The following is a 25,371-nucleotide window of genomic DNA, read 5'->3' as shown; positions in this document are numbered from 1 at the left end:
AGTGCCCTCCGTTTATCTTAGCTAGCACGCTCATGCGCGTTAGCCAAGATAAACGTGTGCTGCATTACTCCCTGCTAGTATGTCCCCAGCAAAGAACAACACACTAGATCAAGTGACCCAAAATGACCAAACAAATCACAAATTAAAATGTGCTACATGCTCAAGGGGGCTGGGTGGAGGAAGGGCCAGAACTAGCGCTTAGCATTAGCACTTTACTGCTAAGACTGAGAGGATCATAAACATAGACTGGTGCACTGCGGCATCTTCTACCACAAAGCATTTTATACAAGCAATTACTACAGAGTCGAACAGAAAGGCTTTATATTTGTCTTAGTCTTTTTCTAGCTGGCAACTTCTCTAAACTTTATGTGTGCAACTTGTTCTCGAGTCAGCAGTGGCAGCAGTGAATCTATGAAAAACTGCCAAGCCTACTTTTAGTGTGGAGGCAATGTCTTGCCAAATCTTTTCCAAATACAGAAACTTATTTTTCACACAAGCTGAAGTGTCCTGACCCTGCAACAACACCTGTGTCTTTTAATCTCTGTGGCTCTGAATGCCCCTACTACGAAATGACTGTGCTATTTTTTAAATGCTTGCTGTAAGGTTGCCAACTTTGGTGAGGTGACTAAAGTGAGACTTTCAGGTGGCTGGAGTGAGAACTTGAACCCAAGCTTGTAGCCATCATAAGTAGACCTGTGGTTCCTAAACCAGTCTTCAGTGACCCCCAACTAGTCCACATTTTCTTCTCTAACTCAGCCATGTTGTGTCTGATGATGAGGAGACAGCGCTAACCCAGATACCAACTTGAACTTGAGCGCTTCGGTAACTGAGCTTGTGGGATGGAGTGATATCAAAGCAATCTTGAAGAGAGAACCCTGATGCTCCAGTTTTTAAAGCCAGGGAAAAATCTTGCACGGCTTCCCTTTCACACCGCTTACACACTCTGGCTGTGAAAGTGACATAAAAAGGGCAGAGCTGCAGGAGGTACAGCCAAACTCTTCCTACGATTATATCCTTTGATTTGACCCAGTAGGATGTCATCATGCAGAAAGAACATAAAATAGCTGTTTGTAGCTTATAGCGTGTAGGTTGGTCATCCATTCGCTGGTTCAAGATTTCATTGCAACGAAACCAATATCGGGAGATTCACGCCAAAACTGTGAGAGTAGGCAACTCTGCTTGGTGTTGTATTAAAACCTCATTATTCCCTTTGAAACACCAGCAGCTCTTTCCATTGTGTTAGCAATTCATGATGAATGGACCAATAGCAATGGTCCAAAAATCTTGTATTCAAGAGCCCTTATCATGGAAAACCAAATGTTCTGCCCTTTTCTTTGAAACAATAGATCCAACAATAGTAAACAGTGTTAACATTTAAAATGTACCAGTCCACAATGGAAAGTAAGCTGCAAAACAGCCTGGTTTGATTTCACTGTTCTTGCAATGTCATGAAAACTAAGACATTTACATATATCTGCCCAGTCAACCTACAGATCCTTAGTTCTACCCATTCACATTGAAGTTATAAGGTGTGTTTCAGCTTGAACTGCTTTTTTTTGAATGAGGTACAATACTGGGCAGCCAATCAGAACAGAGCTCATTCATAACTATCAGTCTTAAAGGCACTGTATCAAGCAAGTTTCATTCTGAGGGATAAAGAGAGGTTGTACAATAAACATGTAAAATAAATTATGACTGTTTTTGATACATAAAAACACATGAATGTCATAAGTAAAATAACAAAAATACAAGAGAAGTGGATGGAAAAATGGAAAAATTGAGAAGTTTTCCTTCTCTTAGAAAGTTCCCATGTTGGAGAGTGACAAAAGACATGCCATACACTGCTGCTAAAACACTTCTCGAGAAGCTTTACAGTATCTTGACAGGTAAGTCATGAATCAGTGAACAGCTCAGCACTGTTTCTGAAGATTCTTACCCAGGCAATGGCCATTATGCCCAAGGCAAAGAGGCTGGGGCCTAGCAGGTTCCATAGGCCATGGCGGTCCAGCTGCAGGGCCATGGACAGAGACATTGCCCCGAGCAGGTACAGCACCTAGCAGAGAGAGAAGGAGTAAAGAGAATGTGTTGGAATGGGTTAGGCTGGGTTAAAGATGTCCACATGTCTTCCAATTAAGGGCAGCCTGCTGGGCCTACCTTCAGCCAGACAGGCAGTGTAGGCAGTTTCTGATAAAAATGCCCCCTCCACCCCCACCAGTGCTGCCACACCGGTGCTGATGTGACGTAGGTGATTTGATTAGTGCTCACATACTGCTGCTCTCAGCAAAAACAAACACATACTCATTCTCCCTGGAGGAGAGCAGCTGCTGCACCTAGACTGAGTCTTCCACATCCTCTCAGATACAAATACACACACACACACACTCAGACACACACATTTTGTCTCTTATAAGCCCTCACATTAATCTAACTCTTTTCCTCCCCATTCTTTCTTCCTTTAATTCTCTCTCCCTCCTGACTGCTGTAGTCTGGGGAAAAGCCAATAAGTAAAGCAAAGAAATGGCCCGTGCTAGCACACACACACACACACACACACACACACACACACACACACACACAGAGTTAGCTTAGAAAGTACTCCATCTGGGTTTACTGCAAAACGACTGCCAGACGTCATTACCCACAAAGACAAGCGTAACAGATTGCTGACATTCATATATTTATATTACACTTCTAAATGAAAGTCAGAGAACACCCTTCATTTATTTCATTTCCAGGCAAAACGGCCATTAAGTACAAGTTATTTATTTTTCAGATGTTTCTGGGGATATTAGATATCCACTTGCACCTGGAAGGGAATAGTCAAATGAAAATAAGTGAACAGGAGTTTCTTAAATTAAATTATTTCAAAGTTATAGAGAAAATAGTACTCCTAACAAACTTGCAAGACCTGGCAGACCATCAAACTGTCACTATCAGAAAAACAGTTCTTAAAGCTTTCATCTTTGAGAGAGAGGAGAAAATCAAGCTCCACTCTTGATGGAAAAATCCAGAGGTATTTCTGTCCATCCTTCCACTGTGAGAAGACTCAAGTCTGAAAGTATGTGTATCTGTCAGGAAAGCAGTTACTGGGAAAAAGGAAATGGATAAAAGAGAAAAAAGTTTGCAAAATCAAACACAGAAGCTGCTGGTGTTCTCAGAATAACGGACTGACCGCCCCAGAGTCCAGACCTCAACATCATTGAATGTGTTTGGGATTACTTGAATTGTGAGAAGCAGAAAATGCAACCAACTTCTAAGACTGAACTTTGGAGGTGTGGAACAGTATCTGTGAAGATTTCTTTGAGAAGCTAAAAGTAAGCTAAAGAAGCTAAACTCCTGAAAGGAATGGAAGCGGTAATAAAGGCAAATGGTGAACACAATAAATACTGAAAAAATAGATATTATCTTTATCATTATTTAGTTTTTGAGGTGTTTATGTAATATTCTGTTAAATATATATTTTGTGCCTATTTTTTCTTGGCATTGAAAAATGACCTTGACTGGAAATGAAATAAGTAAAGGATGCTATCTGAATTTCACGCAATACTGGATAAAATATGCATTCTTGCCAAGTGAATTTTACCTGCTTGATGATGGATTTGAGTCTGGCCATAGCAATGACAGTGACCCATACAGACATGAGGGAGCCGAGAAAATCACAGAACTGGAGGACATCGTATTCCATAATGCAGAAAACCACAATGCCTGGCTGATCACACGCATGATAGAACTACAGAAAGTGAAAAAAAGAGAGTTTGAAAGACAATTGAGTTGCCTTATATTGAAATTAACAGTGAACATATTAATAATATTAACATATTAATAATAATTCATATATAATCACTAGTAATAGCAATCCAGTAGCAGCAAATATACAATGTTCTGCATTGCAAACCCATCCTACTTGTGTCACCAGGTTCCACTATAGTCAACATGCCACACTTGTTCAGTCATGCATAGATAGTACAGTATTCACAGGAGAACTCACAGTAGAGAAGAACATGGTGAAGATATAGACGGAGGCCTCCAGCAGATAATGGCTGCGGATGGCGATGGCCACGGGCGGAACAAACATCAGGTTACTCAGACAGAGCAGCAGGGTGGACAGTAGTTGAAATCCATACGAATAAGCCTCTGTATTGTCTGTACAACCCCAGCCGTCCCAGCCTAGGACAGACATAAACACACATTGTTTTGGACGGAGTTTTGTAGAAGGCCCTGATGCAAATACTAGTGTTAGATGCAGCTTAATTACTCAGCCACAATGTTAAAATAATGCCACTGTCATAACGAAACCTCATATCTCTGACAACTTTATAGGAGAAAGAAAAACATTCTTAATTTTCGTCTAAAATTTTAATTTTAATTTTAGATCATCTGTGTGAAAATATTCTCCTTGCATCTTCAAACAGTGTAAATGTAGAAGAGTAATGGAGTTTTTGATTTGACCATGAAGATGTGATCTTTATGACTGACAACTAAATTACTAATTTGCCTTCAAAGAAAGTATTTTCTCTGCCAAAGTACTGCAAAATGTAAGGTCAATGCCATTTTTAAAGAAAAAAAAATGAAAGCGTACAAATAAACCATACATATATTGTATTTTTAACACTGCTGTTGTTAATCTACAGAAATAGAATGTCAATTTAAAAAAAAATAATGCAAATGATCACTTTTATTTCAGACATTTGCGTTTACTATAATGTGTTTATTTTTATTCTAGTGAAGCTGTACAGTACAAGGCAGTATCTCTAAGAAATTAAATGACTGTAATTTAACAGATTTTTACCATCATTGAGAAAAGATACTTTTACTGTTAATTAACGGATTTTGTCTAGTATTCCTGCTGCTGATTTTTACAGAAATTATTATTATTATTTTTTTTTCACAGCTTGGTTACTACAAGGTGAAACACAACATAATACGCACTACATGTCCAAAAGTTTGTATACACCTGCTCATCAAACATTTCTTCTGAAATCAAGTGTATTAATAGGGAGTTTGTTCCTTCCTTACTGCAGTAACTGCCTCTGCTCTTCTGGAAAGATTTTACACTATATATTGGAACATAGCTGTGAGGATTTCATTGCATTCAACCACAAGAACATTACTGAAGTCATGTACTGATGTGAAAAATAAAAAATGGACACAGACAATTGTGTACCCTGCCAATGTGGGCCCACCACCCGCAAGGTCCAGCATGGGGGAGCAGTGCAGTGCCGTATAGGCAGTGGGAGATTGCGGGGGGGGCCCTGGTGGCCTAGGCCCCTGCGGCAGAAACTGGCTCTTGGTACGTGGAATGTAACCTCACTGGGGGGGGAAGGAGCCGGAGCTTGTGCAGGAGGTTGAGAGGTACCAACTAGATATAGTTGGGCTCGCCTCCACCCACAGTGTCGGCTCTGGAACCAAACTCCTTGATAGGGGTTGGTCCCTCTCCTACTCCGGGGTTGCACAGGGTGAGAGGCGCCGGGCGGGTGTGGGGATACTCACGAGTCCCCGGCTGGCAGCCGTGCAGTTGGAGTTTGTCCCAGTGGACGAGAGCGTCGCCTCAATGCGAATTAAAATCGCAGAGAGGAAAACTCTGACTGTTGTGTGTGCTTATGCACCAACAGCAGGTTGGAGTATTCGGCCTTCATGGAGCAAGTGGGCAGGGTTCTGGAAAGGGTCCCGTCTACAGACTCCATAGTCTTACTGGGAGACTTCAATGCTCATGTTGGCAATGACTGGGAGACCTGGAGAGGCGTGATTGGGAAGAATGGCCTGCCCAATCTAAACCCGAATGGTGAATTGTTATTGGACTTGTGTGCTAGGCATGGATGGTCCATAACGAACACCAAGTTCCAACCCAAGGATGTTCATAAGTGTACGTGGTACCAGAGCTCCTTGGCTGAAAGGTCAATGATCGACTTTGTTGTCGTTTCATCTACTCGGGACCGTATGTTCTGGACACTCGGGTGAAGAGGGGTGCTGAGCTGTCGACTGATCACCACCTGGTGGTGAGTTGGATCAGATGGCAGGGAAGACTAATGGTCAGACCCGGTAGGCCCAAGCGAATAGCGAGGGTGTGCTGGGAATGACTGCCGGAGGCCCCTGTTCGGAATGATTTAAACTCCCACCTCCGGGAGAGCTCTCTCATGTCCGGCAGGAGGTAGGAGACATGGAGTCTGAATGGACCCTGTTCAAAACCTCCATTGTGGAAGCTGCCAGGCATGGCTGTGGCCAAAAGCTTGTGGGTGCCTGTCAGGGCGGTAACCCAAGAACCACCTGGTGGACACCGGTGGTGAGGGAGGCCGTCAAGCTGAAGAAAGAGGCCTTTAGGGACTGGATGGCCCGGAGGACTCCCGACTCAGCAGATAGGTACCGACCGGCAAAAAAGGTGGCAGAAGCAAAATCCAGGGCATGGGAGGAGTTTGGAGAAGCCATGGAAAAAGACTTTCGGTTGGCCTCAAGGAGGTTCTGGACAACTGTCCGGTGACTCAGGAGTGGTCGGGGTGGCTGCGCCCAAGCTGTATTCGGCAGGGGTGGGGAGGCTCTGACTTCAAATGAGGATATTGTCGGTCGGTGGAAGGAGCACTTTGAGGAACTCCTTAATCCGGGAGATATGCCTCCCTCACGGGAGTCAGGGCCAGAGGCTTCTGGCGTGTCAAGCTCCATTTCCCTGGTGGAGGTCACTGAGGTAGTTGGCAAGCTCTTCAGTGGCAAGGCACTGGGGGTGGATGAGATTCGTCCAGAGATGCTTAAGGCTCTGGATATTGTGGGGCTGTTGTGGCTGGCACGCCTCTGCAATATTGCATGGACCTCGGGAACAGTACCCTTGGACAAGGTGCTAGAAAGGAGACTGTACCGGACTGTAGTGGTGAAGAGGGAGCTGAGCCATAAGGCGAAGCTCTCTGTTTATCGGTTGGTCTACATCCCGACCCTCACCTATGGTCATGAGCTATGGGTAATGACTGAAAGAATGAGGTCGCGAATACAAGCGGCGGAAATGAGCTTTCTTCTCAGGGTGGCAGGCTACACTCTATTTGATAGGGTGAGGAGCTCGGCCATCCGGGAGGAGCTCAGAGTAGAGCCGCTACTCCTCCGCATTGAGAGGAGCCAGCTGAGGTGGTTCGGGCATCTGATCCGGATGCCCCCTGGACGCCTCCCGGTGGGGGTGTACCAGGCACGGCCTACAGGGACAAGACCCCGGGGTCGTCCTAGGACGCGCTGGAGGGATTATATCTCCAGGTTGGCCTGGGAGCGGCTTGGGGTCCCCGGGAATGAGCTGGAGGAAGTTGCGGGGGACAGGGTCGTCTGGGATTCTCTGCTCTTCCAATTGCTACCGTGACCCTAGCTGGACTAAGCGGTTAATGACGATGATGATGATGATGATGATGATGATGTACTGATGTTGGATGATTAGTTCTAGATCACTCCAACTCATCCCAAAGGTATCAGAAAAACTGAGGGGCTTTATACCCCTCTATCCGATGCTTGGCATTGGGTATTGTGACCTGAGACTTGTGTAAAGCTGCTCCAGAGCATCCCATTCTACCGGCAGTGCTTTTCTATGGAGATTATACAATCTGTGTGTGCAATAGAATGACTGTGTCAGCAATAGATGACCTTAAAGTAGCGCACACATGCATATCATAACACATACATGCCTCCAAATTACCTACACATCCTCGTCAAACACCAAAACAAGAGAAGCACACATTCAGGCACACATTTGCAAGCTCATCTGTGGGTCTTTGTAAACAGCTTCATAAATATAGATTGGATGCTGTAAGCCTGCAGTGATGTAAACAGTGTGAGGAAAGAGGTGCACTGCACTCTTTTCTCACCAACTCTTACCTCACACATAAAATATGAGCAAATAAGAACCAAAACAGTCGCTTTGATTATGACTGCCTAATCAACACCCAAAAAAATATATATATCCTCATTTCAGAAGCTCAGCCTGACTGAAGATTAATTGGATGTCAAAAAAGACGATCACGCGGCGCTTCTTCAGATACTCGAGAAGAAAGCCTGCTCTTGTGGAAGGAATCAGAGGGAAATTAAAGGGGAAATTTTTCAACACCAGCTGTTTGCCCCCGCAAATATTCATTAAAGGGGTAGAAGCGAATACGTGGCTGACTACAGCGCTAGCAAGCCACAATCCAGAGGGGGAGACAAAAAGTGATTCGCGAACTGCTCCATAATGGAGAAGTAATTGAGAGGCCTTGATTAGCATATTTCCCAGCTTTATCGTGCGTCCTCTAATTAAGCAACTGTTTGATTCGTGATCTCTTATTCACATGGAGACATGAGTGACATACGTGCGGCTGAATCATCCGACTTAACCTGCCAATTATCTTTGATTGGCGTTCGACTGTGGAGAGGGGCGATTACGACGAAATTATGAAATATCTCGGCGATTAAAATCGCATTAACCTTTAAACTGATTGCGATGTGCGGAGATAAAAGGAAAAGAATACATTATTATGAATGAGAATGTGATATATATGTAGATACTTTTCAAAACCATTTTGAAAGATAATTCTTAGCATTATATTCCTGAATGAGTTTAACCCTTAGAGGTCTAGTATTATTACTGTCATTTTGATATTGACTATTTATTTACATAATGACAGTCACGTTGTTTTGATGGAAAACAATAACAAAATACAGCAAAAATGTAAAGGATGTTTTTCTCAGTCTGTATGCACAACATCAACTTTTCATCAAATTCAAATGCTACAGTTCTGCTTACAGACATCATAAAAGTCATGTACACATTATGCTAACATTGCTATGAGGATTTGATTGCATTCAGCCACAGAAGCTTTAGTGAGGACTGATCACAAAGAGCCACTCCAACTCATCCCAAAGGTATTGAATGGAGCTCCATCACTCCAGAGAATGCAGTTTCACTGCTCCACAGCCGAATGCTGAGGGGCCTTATATCCTTCTAGCTGACTTGACCTTAGGCTCAAGTGAAGCTGCTTTAGAGTGTTCCATTCTATTGGTAATGCTTTTCTATGGAGATTATACAGGAAGATTCACTCGAAAGAGGCCCTGAATACTCTGTTGTAACTCCTTTTAGGATGAAGCAATCTGAACCAAAATAATACACTACATACCTTGACGTATGTGTAATCAATTGCATTACATGTGATGCTGGAAGTGATCTCCGTTTTCTGCCAGACACATGAAGGGGTATGGGGGTATGCACCCAGAAGTTGCAAACAGAGGTTAAACGTCACGACGGCTGTCTGGCACCTTTCTCATCGCTCCGACACAGGGGCATCCCAGCTTCTTTAAAGCTCCATATACTGAGGAGCACATTGCATGTTGTTTCGCTCAGATTGCTTTGTCCTAGCGAGAGTTATTACAGAATATTCGGGGCCTCTTTCGAGTGAATCTCTCTGTACAAGCTGTGTAATGAATGCAACTTAAAGGCAATTCCAATTTTTCAAAAAGTCTGCATAATTCAATTATTAAGATGTAAACAAAGTGTATTCTGATGTGAAATGGTTTATTGTAAGGAACTTTATTTATTATCCAAAATGAACAGTGAATCTAAACGTGTCTCCTGAGTTTTTATATGTAATGTTAATAATGATAAAATATGTGACAAATCTGAAAAAAATAGGTTTTCTTTGGGGGCTATTTAGCCTTGCAAACATGAACAGATTAAAGAAAAAGAACATTTTAGGCCAAAACCTCATCATAAAACTCATCTCAGGCCCTCAGGCGGCATATTCATAACAATTCTCGTAAAAACTTTCTGTCTGGTTCCTATCACCACCACTGAATTGACTAATTAGAAGGGGTGTCTACACACTTTTGGACATTTCTTGTTCCAGTGAGCTACAGGTGACAAATATTCGCCAGTGATAACTGCAACATTTAGGGATCAAATTCAGCTGATGCCTTTCTAACAACCAAGACAAATTCTCAGGGGAAAAGTAGATTTAAAGTTCAAGACTAGTCACCTGCTTTACACTCGCATGCAGCATACAGGTAGTTGTTGGTGCGGAGGAGCTTGCACTGGCCGTAAGTGCCGCAGTCATTGATGCATGGGGTCAGGTATGAGCGAAGATACACCTCTGCTGTTATATTAGTGCATGCCTCAAACCTGCAACAGACAACAATAAGGATGTTAACAGAGATGCTCACTTTTAAAAATAAAGGTGCTAAAAAGGGTACTTTGGAGCACTTCCATAGAAGAACCACTAATACTTCAGTCTTTTTCCCCAGAAGATTTGGAAAAAAACAAAGGTTCGAAAAGGTCCTGGATACTGAACCAAGCATTGTTCTTCCATGGCATTGCTCCAAAGAATCTGTGTGGGCACCTTCATGTCTAAGAGTGCAATGCAAGCTCCCCAATAAGCTTACATATATAAATTCCCTTTCAGGAACCTGTTTTAAGCAACCTTCCTCTGACTTTGAGAGAAGGGCATATTCAAATTTCCAGCCTGAGAAAAGCTGGAGTGGAGGAACAACAAATCATCCGCAAGTTGAAGCAGAGTTCAGAAGTTGAACCATGTCTTCGGATTCCGCATAACCACAAAACAGGACAAAACTCTGAGATGAAAGGTGACCTTGTGTTTAAGGACAATGTTTTACATCTTCAGAAGCAAGCAGATACGGGGGTGTATTCCCCATTGTGATAGTGTGAAAGTACTTAACAGCTTCTGTTGGCAATTTTAAACAACGTTTTCAAACTTTGCCTGAACTCTCTACCTCGATGTCCAATTTGTGTTAGTGTTTTGAAAAGGCTAAACTGTTTGAGCACTGTGTTTGAAAGACTTTGGACTAGACTGGCTTGGCCTTGATACATCTCAAAGAAGCAAATCCAGCTCGATAGTATATAGCAATCACCGGCAGAAAGGATACAGTGAGAGTCTTTATATTTCATCAAAAGCCTCACACTGCATAACTTGAAAACACTTCCTCAGACAAAAATCTAATTTACACAATGTTCCCTCTTACAACAAATGTAGTTAATTGGTTGAGACATTTGGTGCCTGAAGTTTACTTCTTCAGTTTTGCATTGGAGCTATAAGGCTAAAGTAGCTAACAAGTGCTGGAAGCTTAAACCTCACCATCTAGCAAACTGCAAGCCTAAATAATCACACACTTGCCTCAAACTGTGTTGAATTGTGTGAATGTGATTTTGCCACCAGACTATTCCTATAAATGTACAATCATATGCAAAAGTTTGGGCACTTGTGGTCAAATGATATGTTTTGTTGATTTTTAAGTTAAAATAAGTCTACAGAGAACACACTTCTGGACAATATACAATTACTGCTTATTTGCTGCTTTAATATATTAGGAAAAATATAAAACATGAAATGTGAATTTTGCAAACTTATGTCACATTTATTATTTTATGTTATATTTTTACAGTATGTTAAACTCAAATAAATAGACATTTTGCACTAAATTTTGAAGAAAAAGGCCATATTTAAGTTTGTTCCCTATAGAGGATGTATTAACTTATTCTCACCTACAAAATTAACAAAATGTGTAATTGGACTGGACTGAAATTTGTGCATATGACTGGGTTTGGGTTTATCTTTGACCTGTTAAACTCACCCGTGCTCTGTGGAGCATAGAGATCGGAGGCTGAGGTACCAGGTTCCAGTCTGCGGGTATGGAATCCGCAGCTTGGTAATGTTCGAAGTGGTGTTCACGGATAGAAGAAAGCCTGAAACAGCTTCTGGAAGAATAGAGACATATTTCATTTGGCTACTGCTACCATTTTAACTTTGCCAGTTTAACGTTTCAGGGTAATGAAAGTGCAATCACAACCTGAGGGATTGCTATTACCTTTTCAAAATGGCAGAATCAGACCTGTTAAGCCACCGGAAATGAATTGTCAAACAGATGTAGTTTTTCATTTCAAATTTGGCAGCCTTTGTACATTGTAAACACAAATACACCTTTTGCGATTCAATTTGAATTATGTCTTATTATGTTCACTTACATGGGACATGTGATTGGAAATACATGGTTGAATTATTTCTAACTAGCATTCAAATTTGAATAAGGTCTGAATTATGTGGCTGTACAAAAGGCAAGAATGTGACAGAGCAAGTAAATACATGGTATTTTATCTCGGGACAGGTGATGGAAACACCAGTCCCCACTCCCCACCACCCAAATATCTCATCTACTGGCCATCACAATACCAAAATAACATTTCTCACCATTTCAAAAGGGAAATGATTCTTAAAAAAACACCAAAGTTCTTTCAAGAACATAGTTGGTTCTTCTACGGCATCACTGTAAAGAAGCCTTGCTAGTATCTTCATTTTTAAGAGTGAAAGCACAAATAGGAAAGCAGAAGATTACAGATTATCATATACATAATTAGTTCTAAATCCTGGTCCAAAATACAATACTGTGCAAAAGTCAGAGACTCTTCATTTATTTCATTTCCAGGCAAAATAGCCATTAAGTACAAGTTCTTTCATTTTTCAGGAAATGTTGCTGAGGAGATCAGATGTAGAAACTGTCCAGTTCTTAGAGTTCTTTCTCCTGCTACAGACATATGGTCTCTATCAAGGTGCAAAATACAGGGCGTCCTAGAGGGTCTGGGGCCCCCTATTTAACCACTTGGACCAAATAAATGTCTCAAAATCAAAATTCTGGGGGGTCCCTGAAAATAAACTTATTATGATGTAATGCTGAAAAATAGGTGCACAAATACAAATTCAGTGAAATGTAATTTTTCAGCTGCTACACTCACAAAACAGCGAGCTTCTGTCTTCAGTGTTTATAACTAACTAGGGATGCAGAACTGATCTACCTCAGGGTGATGCTGTTGCAAATTGGTTCCCTCAGTTGGTCCTTCATAGCCTAGTAACTGTAACTATGCATGGGATACCTCTGAAAAACTTTACAATATGCCATAGCATATTTTTAAATCTGGAAATCTGCCCAATTTCCCAAGAGTTCCCTGGAAAGAGTGAATTTTTACTAATTTCTCAAATCCAAGGTGAAAGAGGAGATGTGTAAGATCTCAATTAATGTGTGGAAGATTGCATCACCAAACTAGAAAAGAGCATTTCTTGTAGAAGAATTGTTAAATCAAACATTGTGTTCCCGTTGAAGTTAGCATCAGCATTGCTATGGTGCAGAAGTTAGCAGCCAGCCAATGCTGGAGTAGCCAGCCAACATGGGACCCCCTATATGCCAGGGCACATTTCACACATTGGTTTTTCCTATATTTCAGCAATACATTGAAGCCATGATCCGAACTTGCAAAAAATGATTAAAAGCTATAGAGAAAATGGGACTCCAAAAATTATTTATCAACATGCAATTATTGGCCATTTTGACTGGAAATTAGATAAAAGGGTAATTTCTGACTTTTTCACAGAATTGCAGTTTAGTATTATATCTCTAACTATAAAACCCCAGTTCATCATTACTCAATTTTAAGTTTTACAGGCAACTCATTTATCCACCATTCAACACTTCCCACCCTCTGTAGAAGTTCCAAACATAGTATTTAATGCTTGAGAATAACCCTTCCTTTTGTCTCCATGGGCATTCTCTTTCACAAGTCTGTAGTCTGTCTTATCTCACTTACTGCCGTTGTTGTGAAAAAGGCCAGCTGGGATTCTACATTTTCTCCCCACCAAAGGTGGTCCACTGAGCACACCTAAAGTGTCTCCATTCCCCCTAAAAAGCCCCCATGTGTTCCCTACCCCTTTCATGTAATCTCATCACTTTAAATTGGTCTTATTGAATGCTGCAATGTGGGCCTTTGAAAACAGTTAGCAGGCCTTACTGGCGCTTTACCAAGCGTTACAATACTGAGTCATCTTTGTGCTTTTTTTCTTCCCCATGAGGAGGACAATGGGGAGCTATAGCCGCTAACCATGCAGGATTTAAAACAGCTCTGGTGGGCTGAATCCTAAGCTTCTCTTACCAGATTCGCATTTGACGGAGGAGTTGTCCCGAAGTGCCAGCGGCATTCCATGGTTCAGGCAGCCAAAGACAGTCATGTTCTCCCCTTTTGCTGAAGACTATCAGAAAAAACAACATACAAGACAACAGCACTGTTATAGAGCAGCTAGTGTAAACTTTTAAAACTAGCTCTTTATTTTACCTTAAAAATGAATGTTCCTTAATGGTTCTTGGCTTGGACATACAATTTTTAAATAAATGGAATCTTTACATTATATTAAACTTTACAAAGTTTCTTCATAGTCACACATTTCATTTACCAAAAGGATTCTTTATAGAACTATCCATTGACAGGTTCTTTAGGGAACCAAAAGTGGTTCTTTTGTGCTATTGCTTCAAAGACCCCTTTAGGCTCCATTTTCTTCAATGTTCTTATATCTAACCATCTGTAAACATCTTACACAACTTCTAAGATTATCTATCTATTTAGATCTAGACACACTTACATTTACATTATCTTACAAAAGGTGCCATAAAGAGTTTTTAAATGATGCCATAGAAGAACCACTTTTGGTTCTGTACAAATGTTTGAAAAAGAGATCTGTGATTGGAAAGAACCTTTTAAAGGTTTAAAGAAGCTTCATATAATATAAAAGTTCTTCATCAATTTAGAGCCTCTTCCTAGAACTTCTTAGAAGAAAATGGTTCTTTAAAGAATTTTCTATTGAAAGATTCTTTAGGGAAACAAAACTGGTTCCAGAAAGATCCCTTTCTGGCATCTTTACTTTTAAGAAGCGGATGATGAGCGAACTTTGATGCTACACTGTTTTTCCTTTTCTAGACAGTTTTCAGAGTTAAGAGATGAACCTCTTGTGCAAGAAAAACAGCCACAAGGCACAGTAAGTGCAGATAACCAAGCACAATTCAACAGAATACAATGAGAAGGAAAGAATCACAATATTATCCAGTGCAAGTCATGATCTTGTAAGTATATGAGTAAAAATGTTCACAGAAAAGCAGGATCTTAAGAGGCTCCCTGAAGGTTGCCAAAAGTTCTGCAAGGCATATAGAGCACATATGAGAAGATGTTTGGGGTCCCACTTCAAGACATGTAGTCTGACAGTCTTTGACAGACTTCTAGCCTTAGTCTTTGGAATCGCATGGATTTCTTTATCTGTTCACTCTCACTTTTACACATCTACTACTTTTGTAGCACTGCTTCTGGTGTTGATTGGATAAGGATAGGTTCCCCTAATGAGTTATGGTTCCTCTCAGTGTTTTTTCCTCATGGGAGTTTTCTTTGCCTTGTTCATTAGGTGTCTGGGATATAATCATTGGAACAACATCTGTTATATAAAGCACAATGTCAATAACTTTGAATTGAATTAAAATGACATCCTTGAGAGACAACAGCCTTACTGGAGTGCATCAGAGACAGGTTTGAGGAGTAAAAGGGAGAAGGCCTTCTGATATCTTTTGACAAAAGCTAACTGATTTGCTCTTGTATGTTATTTTTGCACAGTAATTAAAGGCAGCTTGAAGCTGTGGGGGCAAGTGGGGGGTTACTGCAGCTGCATGTTTCAGCACTGCCCTCTGAATGTCTGCAGCAATCTGAAAATAAAGCTGTTCACCCCCGTATCTCCCTCACAGCACATGAATAATAGAAAGAGCTCACACAGAAGAGAATCCAGGACACGGAGCAAATTAGCCAGTCCAGCCAGACGGAGAGGGGGGGAGGAGAGAGAGAGACAGAAAAAGAGAGAGAGATACAGAGATAAAGATGTAGACAGAGAGACACAGAGAGACATACAGAGAGAGAAAGAGAGAGAGAGAAAGAGAGAGATACAGATATATAGATGGAGAGAGAGAGAGACACACAGAGAGATAGACATATAGACAAATAGACAGATAGAGAAATAGACAGAGAGAATGAGAGAGAAATACAGAAATATAAACATAAACATAGTCACAGAGAGACAGACAGAAATAGATAGACAGAGAGAGAAACAGAGAAAGAGAGAGATACAGATACAGAGATATAGATGTAGAAAGAGAGAGAGAGAAGAGAGAGACAGAGATATAAATGTAGACAGAGACACAATGAGATAGACAGAGATAGATAGAAATAGACAGATAGACAGAAATAGACAGAGAGACAGAGAAAGTGAGAGAAAGAGATACAGATACAGAGATATAGATGTAGACAGAGACACAGAGAGATAGAGAGAGAGAGAGATACAGAGATATAGAAGAAACAAAGCAATAGCGATAGACACAGAGAGAGATAAAGAGGTAGAGAAAGAGACAGAGAGGGAAAGACACTGTGAAAGACTGACAGAGAGAAAGAGAGAGTGATAGATGAAGAGAGATAGATAGAGAGAGAGAGTCTACTACGTTGGCTACACTAAATGGGACAGGCATCCATGGAAGCAGAATTCTGCAGAATGATCACAAAAATCCAAAGGAAAACACCAACTAATGCATGCAGGGCAGAATAAGCATGATTTCTTTTGTCAATAAACATTCAAAAAACATCTCTAAATTTCCGGATGCATTTAAAGAGAAATGCTGCATTTTAAGACCCTACAGAGCCAAGAACCGAACCCTGAAGAGTTAATTCAGTCAGATGGTTCTAAGGCTTATTGACCCTCTAACAGCTCCTGATAATCAGCAGCCTCGTTCCAGCACTGCTTTCCAGCCTCAGCTGAGCATTAATCACATCATCAAACGCAGTAAGAACAGTCATTTTCCCAATTAAAGTTCAGAGTTAACTGGACTGCTATCGGACCCTAAAAACAGAGAACTGAGAGAGTCAATATCCTGACTCTCTTAGATATAAAGCAGAGACAAATCCTGACCAAGTACAGGCTCAGTGACCACAGCCTGACCAAATAAAAGGGCAGGTATAAAAAGTCCTGGCTGTCCCAGAACAGAGAGACTGTGGGGTCACTGTGTGGCAGGTGAAGTCAAGACAGAGATGCACTTCTTTACTGTGAGAAATTCAAACTGAAATGTGACATTTTCAGAAACACATTCAAAGATAACAAATTTAGAAAAAACTAACACAAGTCAGAAAATTAGGAATTATTCTTGGGGAGGGGCACACAGCTCCGCTTGCTGCTGAAGATGAAACTACATGTCAAAGAAAGGCCTGGGAGACAGTGAGTAACAACCATCATACCCCCACCCTCCTGACCCCTAACACTACACATATGCATGTAAAAAAATTACAAATATACCATTAGTTTTTTTAATAGTGATGATACTGATGATAATAATAATGTGATGATTAAAATTATAGTCATTAATATTGTTATTATTTTCTGTAATTCATATTATTTTCATTGTTGCATTGTTGTAATGCTTTGACAGTGCTGTACTTGACACAGTCTTGCTAATAACTGAAGTGAACCAAAATGATCGAGAGAGAGAGAGAAAGAGAGATGAAGATGGACGAACAGAGAGAGAAAGAGAGACAGAGAGATTGAGATAGACAGAAAAAGAGAGAGAGCTAGACAGAGAGAACCAGAGATAGAGAGAGAGAAAGAAAGAACGAGAGAGATAGTGAGAGAAAGAGAGGATGAGAGAGAGTTAGGGAGAGATAAAAGTGTGTGTATGTGTGTGTGTGTGTGTGGGGGGGGTTGCTGGGGGGCAGGGGACAAAGAGAGAGAAAGAGCGAACAGAAAGTGTCATGTCTTTTTTGGTTAATCAGAGCTGTTAGCCAGATGCTGTGGGCCGCTAAGCTCTCTGGGTAATGCAGTTTAATAATTGAGTGACCTGTGTTGTTGCTGCTGCCTCATTAAAGCACAACAAGACACGACTGACCCCAAAGAAGCTGCATTTGCCCAGTGGCATTGAGAAAAATCTGAAAAATTAGCTTCAGTTTCACAGCCTAGAGTTCAAGCCTGGAGTTACACATCATGTTTTATTCTTGATTCTCAACCTTTAGGAGCTGCTTAGAACAAAAACATGCAGCAACTTCATAAGTGTTCCTCACTTATAATTCACTGAATCAAGCAGAGAAGCACAGACTTAAAACTGCTGATACAGAATGCAAATGTTATTCAGTTCATAACTTGCTATGCATTTAATCATGTGATTATGTATTTATATTTCAATAGTATAGAAAAATATCAGTAATAAACTCAACTTTTAAAGGTATAGAACTCCTGTTATTTCACCTAAGAAACATAGCTTGAGGCTTTAGCTCCCACATGTTGAAAAACTAGTTGAGGCACCCTTTTGTCTTTTTCACTTAGATCACTGTAATGCGTTCTTTGTGGGATCACCTAAAATCACAACAGACTGCAGCTTATTGAAAATGCAGCAGCCAGGTTACTGACACACAGCAGAAATAATACAGAGCGTATTACACCTGCTTTAGACCGCACTCGCTATCTGTTTCATTTACAATAGACCTCTCAGAACTGAATTATTCCACTGATCTTCAAGGCTCTTAGTGGCTTAGGGCTTTCATACATATCCTACTGTCTGACAGGTTCTGTTCCAAATCGAGCTTTACAATCGTCGAGCACTGGCTTACATCACACAGAATACATCCCAACAGTTCAAAACATTCAGCCATGTTGTTCTTTTGATAATCAGGCTTACTTCTGTGCTGTTTCATTCATTCTATTTACCACTTTGTGTCACTCTGTAAAGGCTGAAATAATCATTTAAAAGTCAGAGGTAAAGGGACGGATTTTTTCAGACCATCTCATACTTTATTTCTTTATTATACTGACATATTAACGTCACATGCACAGGCTCAAAGAAGGTCCAGCTCGATGTTTAGGTCTCCAATGCAAATATCAACGTTATAGTAGATCATTTACTTACATCCTCAAAAGACACGTCCCTCAACACGTTTTGACTGAGTTCTCTTTGAATACTCTTTCAAGTCTGATTTATCCACTTGTAGGGGTCCGAAGCACAGCCAACGCTGTTCCTCCACACATAGTGAGTGATTACATATTTCGTCCAGAGAGATCTCCAAATCCCCAAATCCTACATAGTGCTGGTTTAATGCATAAAATATGCATTATCATTATTGTTGGACCACTGAGTGTGCTGAGATGGGGCTAAGCATAAGCTTGTAAATGAAGTAAATGAGCCAAAACAATACTTAACATACCTTGCGCAAAAACTCGATTTTGTTTAAACATATTTTCTTTATGAGCTGGTACTAGTCTTAGCATCTGAGATAAGTATTTACAGAATTTTGATGTAAAACTGCAGTGCAGAGAGTAATGAGTGTTACTTGAATGTCTTACAAGATTCAAGTGTCTTTTTTGGTAGACCTACCCTAAGTAATATTAAACCCAGACTGAGTAAATGACTGAGGTACTGTTTGCTGGATGCTGACATAACACATAAACATGCTAGCAGAAATTAGCATTGCTGTTGCGGTGGTAAGAAAAAGATACTAGATGTTTTCACCTCAAAAATGAAAACAAAACAATGAGTGACTGAAAGTTCTTGTCCTTATCAGTGGTCCATAGTAGTGTGGCAGCAACCATGGACAGCAACAACCATGGACCGCCTGTTCTAAACTAATTTCTTGGCAGAAGGTGGATTGTTTATTGAGAATATTAAAAAGCTACACTGCGTAAGTTTTGAAGATTAGTAGACCTCTCTGGTAGAAATGTGTAATTGCACCCAATGTGCAGAAGAACATTTTGCGAGGTGTTGGGTGCTTCAGACCCCTTTCCCGAGCTGATGAATCTGATGATTTTGAGCTTGTTGAAAGCGTATTCACAGAGAACTCAGTCAAAACTTGGTGAAGTACATGTTTTCAAAGGATGCAAGTGAATTATCTACTATTGTCGTCATATCTTTATGTGTAATGTTGATTTTGCATTTAAAACATTGAAGCCTTCTTTTTTTTGAGCCTGATGTGACATAAATAGGTAAAGATATATGATGTGGTCTGAAAAACCAGCAAAATCTGACCTGATACCTCTGACTTTTAAATAATTATTTCAGGCTTTACAGGTCGACTCACAGCATTTTAGCCTGTGTCTTCTTTAAATATCCTGACTCAGTAATGCTACTTCTTTCAGTTTTAACTATGAAATCTTACAAAGTGCAGAAATGTTTTGAACTTTGTGTATTTTATCATATTGTCTGTTTCTAACAGGAATAAACTACTCAATGCCATGGATTACAGTGATTTTATTCATATATTTATTTCTTTGAATATTCAGAACCAGTTAAAGATTTGGACATACTTAATTTTTCTTTCTTTTTACATTTTTTTTTACTATTTTCTACATTTATGCCAAAATTTCCTTAAGATTATGAAAAACATGGATTCAGTCAGGTGTCCAAACTTTTGACTGGTACATATATATACATACATACATACATACATACATACAATATATTCTCTATGAAGCTCTAGAGACAAACAATAATCAAAGACAATGCACAACAAGAGCAGATGTCAGTGATGCGTATATATCTTAGGCAGTATATGGTTCTTGTAACACAGTAGAACCTCCAGCAGAAGGATCCATAAAGCTATGTTCGTATTAATCACCATTATCCAGATTGGCGTTTGCTATGTTCACTGTTGCTTGGTATGCAGGCTGCATCCATGAAATGTCAATACTGTGCCAAGCACCTGTGTTCATCTGGCCCCGCACCAGACCCCAATCTGGGAAGTACACTTCCAAACAATGACTGATGGCTAGCAGGGCTGAGCTCAGGGCAGTGCTTTGGCTGTCATTCAAACCACTCTCAAAATTAACAAGCGGCAGAAGTGTTCCGCCGTCAGAGTGACCACAGGATAGCGCGAGTCGGGCCGTCAAGTGGGGAAACCACATTCAAACCACAAACATGTCCATTAAATGCCCAAGATAGCTCCTGTGACCAGCCGCTGATCGTCAGCCAAGGTTATCAGGGGGCAGCAGCTGATGAGGAACCAATGACGGACGTTAATTTTGCACAACCCACATGGCCGGCGCTAACACTGGCCAGCTTTACTGCGTTAGAGCACAGATGTAGATGACTTTGCTTTTCAGCCCATGAAATCTACAGCTTTTGTTCTGGGCACTGGTTCAACTTAGCTTCAACCATTTCATTTATGAGATACAACAATAGACTGCAAAAGAACTCCCGACATAAAACTTCAAGCTAGAAATGTTCAGGGTTTTAACCCTATCATGCCTAATGTATCATTTGTGAAACACTCAAAGACCTTGGTTATGTCCTGCTTATTAGACTCCACCTCCAAAGTAGATGGTGTGCCTGAATGTTCACATTTGGCCACAGTAACATGTATAAGTATGTGGATTCTGTGCCTTCTGTGTGATACTGACTCTATAGTTGGATGCACTAAGCAAGCATTCACACATTTAGAACAAAATTCAGATCTTTAAGAGCTCATTATTGATTTGCCTTTCAAAGTATATAAATAATAATCAATAAAAGGCAGACATATGAAATATATTTTTATTCATATGAGTCAAAATGGACATTAAGTACAATGTATTCAAAAAAAAAATAATTAAACAGAAAATTACACAGAAACCTCAACAACTAAATATAATATTGTGGTGCCAGTGAAGAAGAGGACACAGGAAACTCTTTTACAAATGCTCTTTTACTGAACACAGCAGCAGTGGTGACCTGGTGCTCAGTGATGCCAAAACGGCCATATCAAAATATTTATTTTAAAAAAGTGAGAAAATTTGGTTTTCCATGATGTGGGCCCTTTATAAGTGTGCTTCCCCTAAATATTTAATTTAGCCTGCTTGGAGAGCTAGACTTGTGATTTACTAACAGTTTTATGGGCCAATATACTACATTTTTCTTGTATTTAATTTTTTTCCCCCAATGACATTTGTGTAGTTTTATGTACAAATACATTTCCCAACCTCCAAAACTCTTTTCATCCCTTAGAATTAAATAGGCTATTTTTGTTACTGTGCAGCTGTTTTTGTTAATGTGCCTTTAAGACTGTTATATGTAAATAAGCTCTGTTCAGATTGGATGCCCTCTACTGTACCTCATTCAAAAAGCAGTCTGGGCTAAATAGCAGATCACTTCTGAGCATTCATGGTGGACACACAGACCACACACGACAGTTTAAAGTCTCTCTTACAGTCAGTGCAGCGCTCCCGTGGTGCTATGTGCGTCGCTGCTCTCCATTGCCATGCCTCCTGCGCGTTCATGGGTGAATGAGCCAGTAACGAGACGCTACATAGTCCGCTATTTTCAGAAGAGCCGTCCTGACGGCTGACAAAGTCCGAGCAGAGTCCATGGAGCTGGAAAATGGAACACTGGAGCTCCGACGCTCTGCCTTGACTAACCATGCTGCCAATGCCTGCTTGAACGTCACGGGAGGGTCATAGTAAATGCCACCAGGCCAACACACCACCCCATGCAGCCAGCCGTCATCTCTTTTGCTATCCTCCAGCCAGGCTGCCTCTTCCACGCAGTCCTTGGCAGGGAGCAGTCACTGTTTTGCCTTTGAGTTCATAGATGCACCATTCTCTACACCCCTGAGGACGCATCCCACTTCTGACAGCAATGTGATATCAGTGAATGAGATGATGTGGGAAACATAGCATTTTAAGCAAACGCTTTTTTATTGAACACAGAGACAGTGGAGAACCACCACTCAGCACAGCGAGATATTCAGGCAGGTCACTTCTAACCATACACCCCATGTTCTTGGTAGATACACAGAACTACCCCACAACCCAGCACAGAGCAGCACATGTAACATAGCTGCACTAGTAATGTCTACAACAACAACTCATTTACAGTCTTTCTTACGGTAAGTTCAGCGCTCCTGTGGTGCTATGTGCATCGCCTCTCTGCATGGCCCACACGTCCATGGCCGAATAAGCCAGTAGCGGGATGCTTCATCATTTCTTTTCATTATTTAGAGTGTGCACTCTTCTTTATTACAGCTTCCATTCTTTTTAAGAGACTTGCTTTCAATTTTTCAAAGAAATCTGCAAAAGAAATCTGATATTTTTTCACACCTTCTAAGCACAGTTTTAGAAGTTTGTTGCATTTTCTGCTTCTCACAGTCCAAATGGTCCCAAACACATTTAATGATGCTGAAGTCTGGACTCTCAGGTGGACAGTCCATTGTTCTAAGAACACCAGCATCTCCTTTGTTTGATTTACAAATTTTCTTCTTTTTTGATTTTTTTTCATTTTCTCAGCAATGGCTCCTTGGCAACGACACATGCTTTCAGACTCATAGTGTTGAGTTGTCTTCTCACAGTGGAAGGATGAACGGAAACACCTGTGGATTTTTTCAGATTGAAGCAAAAGTGGAGCTTGATTTTCTCCTCTCTCTCAAAGACGAAAGCTTTAAGTGCTGTTTGTCTGATGGTGACAGGTCTTGTATGCTTATTAGGAGTCCCATTTTCTCTGTGTCTTTTAATCATTTTGTGAACTTCAGATCTTGTTCTGAGCTTAATGGCTATTTTGACTGGAAAGTAAATGAATGAAGGGTAGCCTCTAACTTTTGCACAATACTGTACATGGCTTTTTTTTTTGGCTTGGGATTGAAGGGATATTCATGGTACACTCTACTATTTCAATTTTGGTTCAAACATTTGTTAATTATAAGCTCCACCAGACATTTTTGCACCTTTCCAGCAAAGGTGATTTTCATTACTTAAAATGAAATGCTTAAAAAGTTCAAGGAAAAAATGGAAAAATGCATCCTATTATCCTGAGGGCAAACTGTGCTGAGAGTTTCCTGGTCACATTTTGTGCTGAAGTTGATGAGATCACATCACTTCTAAAAGGATTTAATTAAATGAGAAGTTAGTGCTAAATCTAAACTGTGTCCATTTCCATGCCCTTCTATTTGAGAACATTTCAGTTGAGCATGTTGAGAATGACTGGATTAGACAGAATTAATGAAGAAAGTGAGCGTAGTCCATCACGACTCGTGAGAGAATGCTGTGGTGACCTTCCCTTCATAATTGTACCCATTGAGACCAACACATTCAATCAGGTCTGGCATCAAATGATCCAACTTGTTAATAATTTAAATTACATTATTTTAAAGGGTCCATATCATGAAAAACTGAATTTTCCTCACTCTTCTTTTTAAATAAAAGACTGATGTAGTGTATAAACAGCAGCCAATCAGAACAGAGGTCATTTAAATATACCAGTCTTAAAGGCACAGCAACAAAACCTGTTTAATTTCTAATTTTTAAGGACAAAGAGCCCATCAGAGAAAGTGTTTTCTTTATGTATGAGACACACGGACACTCCAGTGGTTTCTAAAGCTCCTTGCCTATGTACCATCATCTGTTATGCTCTATTAGCCCATAACTGCTAGCTCCAAAAGTCAGAACTGACAGGGACCGCTGTATGTTGGAACCGTCATATATTTTTTATAAGACTCATAGTTTTTATTTTTTAACATTACGCTATGTCTTATTACTAAAATTGGTAACACTTTATTTAGATGTTCCACTGTAGATTCTTTGTAAATGTCCACTCTATATTTAAGTAACATTCAACTGAATAGTCATTAAATGCCACTGAACTTGAAGTTGAATGTAAGTTAGATGGTTCACTATAGATGCTTTGTAAATGCTCAGTCTGCCTTTAAATTACTTTTAACTAAATACCCATTAAATTCAACTGAACTTGAAGTTCAGTGTGAAGGAGTTTATTAAATCTATCCCTAACCCTAAACCTAACCCTAACCTTAACCTCAAGGCAAAACCTACATCTACTCCTAACCCAAACCATAATGTTGTTGATAATTACTGAGGATCACCAGAAAGTTTGTTAATGATTTAAGTAGCTGTAGAGCATCTATAGGGGACCATCCAAATAAAGTGTGACCCTAAATTAATTCGAAAAGAAAAAAATAAGCGTTAAAAAAATAAGAATAATAAGAATAATATATATATATATATATATATATATATATATATATATATATATATATATATATATATATATATAAAATATATAAAGTGTAAAAATACATGTGCTCTCATTGACTGAGGGAGTGCAACTGCAAGCACCTCTCTGCCATAAGAGGATTTTTAAACATACATACATTTAGGCCAAAATCATGTCTTAACGTGACCATAAAGCAATGTCTCAGGCATGACACTGAGCATTTCTAACCATTCCATGTAATAACTTTCTGTGAGGCATTAAATGCATCAAATGTTTGGTTCCTATTATCACCACTGTGAACAATTCTGAAGTTGGGAAATGGTCGACTCTTTCCATAGACTTCAGGTAAAAAAATAAAATGAAAGAATTTTTTTGGTATAAGCCCTTTAATAATTTATAAGCTGGATATGTATAATATCATAGTATTAGTATTAGTTGTTTTTCTTTCTCAAGTCTGGCCATCTGCAGCTCTTTTATCGAAAACGTCCTTGCGCAAGCTCACCGTTGAAATCATGCTCTCATTGCTCTTCACCTTGAAGGACATAATTACTGTGAGAGCATGGGCCTCTCTGGTCCTGC

At 40.2% G+C, this 25,371-nt stretch overlaps 1 protein-coding gene across 1 annotated transcript in view; it reads right to left on the bottom strand.

Moving 5' to 3' along the window:
• tmem8b (transmembrane protein 8B) overlaps positions 1 to 25,371 on the bottom strand; it is a 70,868-nt gene that overhangs the window by 10,266 nt on the left and 35,231 nt on the right. Inside the window, exons 3-8 of the mRNA XM_036599150.1 lie at positions 13,916 to 14,012; positions 11,572 to 11,695; positions 9,963 to 10,105; positions 3,989 to 4,167; positions 3,584 to 3,730; positions 1,937 to 2,053 (exon numbers count right to left, since the gene is read on the bottom strand). Of these exons, the coding sequence (XP_036455043.1) occupies positions 1,937 to 2,053; positions 3,584 to 3,730; positions 3,989 to 4,167; positions 9,963 to 10,105; positions 11,572 to 11,695; positions 13,916 to 14,012 (807 nt within the window). The remainder of the gene's footprint in view (positions 1 to 1,936; positions 2,054 to 3,583; positions 3,731 to 3,988; positions 4,168 to 9,962; positions 10,106 to 11,571; positions 11,696 to 13,915; positions 14,013 to 25,371) is intronic.

Source organism: Colossoma macropomum, unplaced genomic scaffold, assembly GCF_904425465.1.
Source record: "Colossoma macropomum unplaced genomic scaffold, Colossoma_macropomum, whole genome shotgun sequence".
Taxonomy (NCBI): domain Eukaryota; kingdom Metazoa; phylum Chordata; class Actinopteri; order Characiformes; family Serrasalmidae; genus Colossoma; species Colossoma macropomum.
Note: the sequence above shows the minus strand (reverse complement) of the source record. Positions and strands in the feature narration are given on the sequence as shown.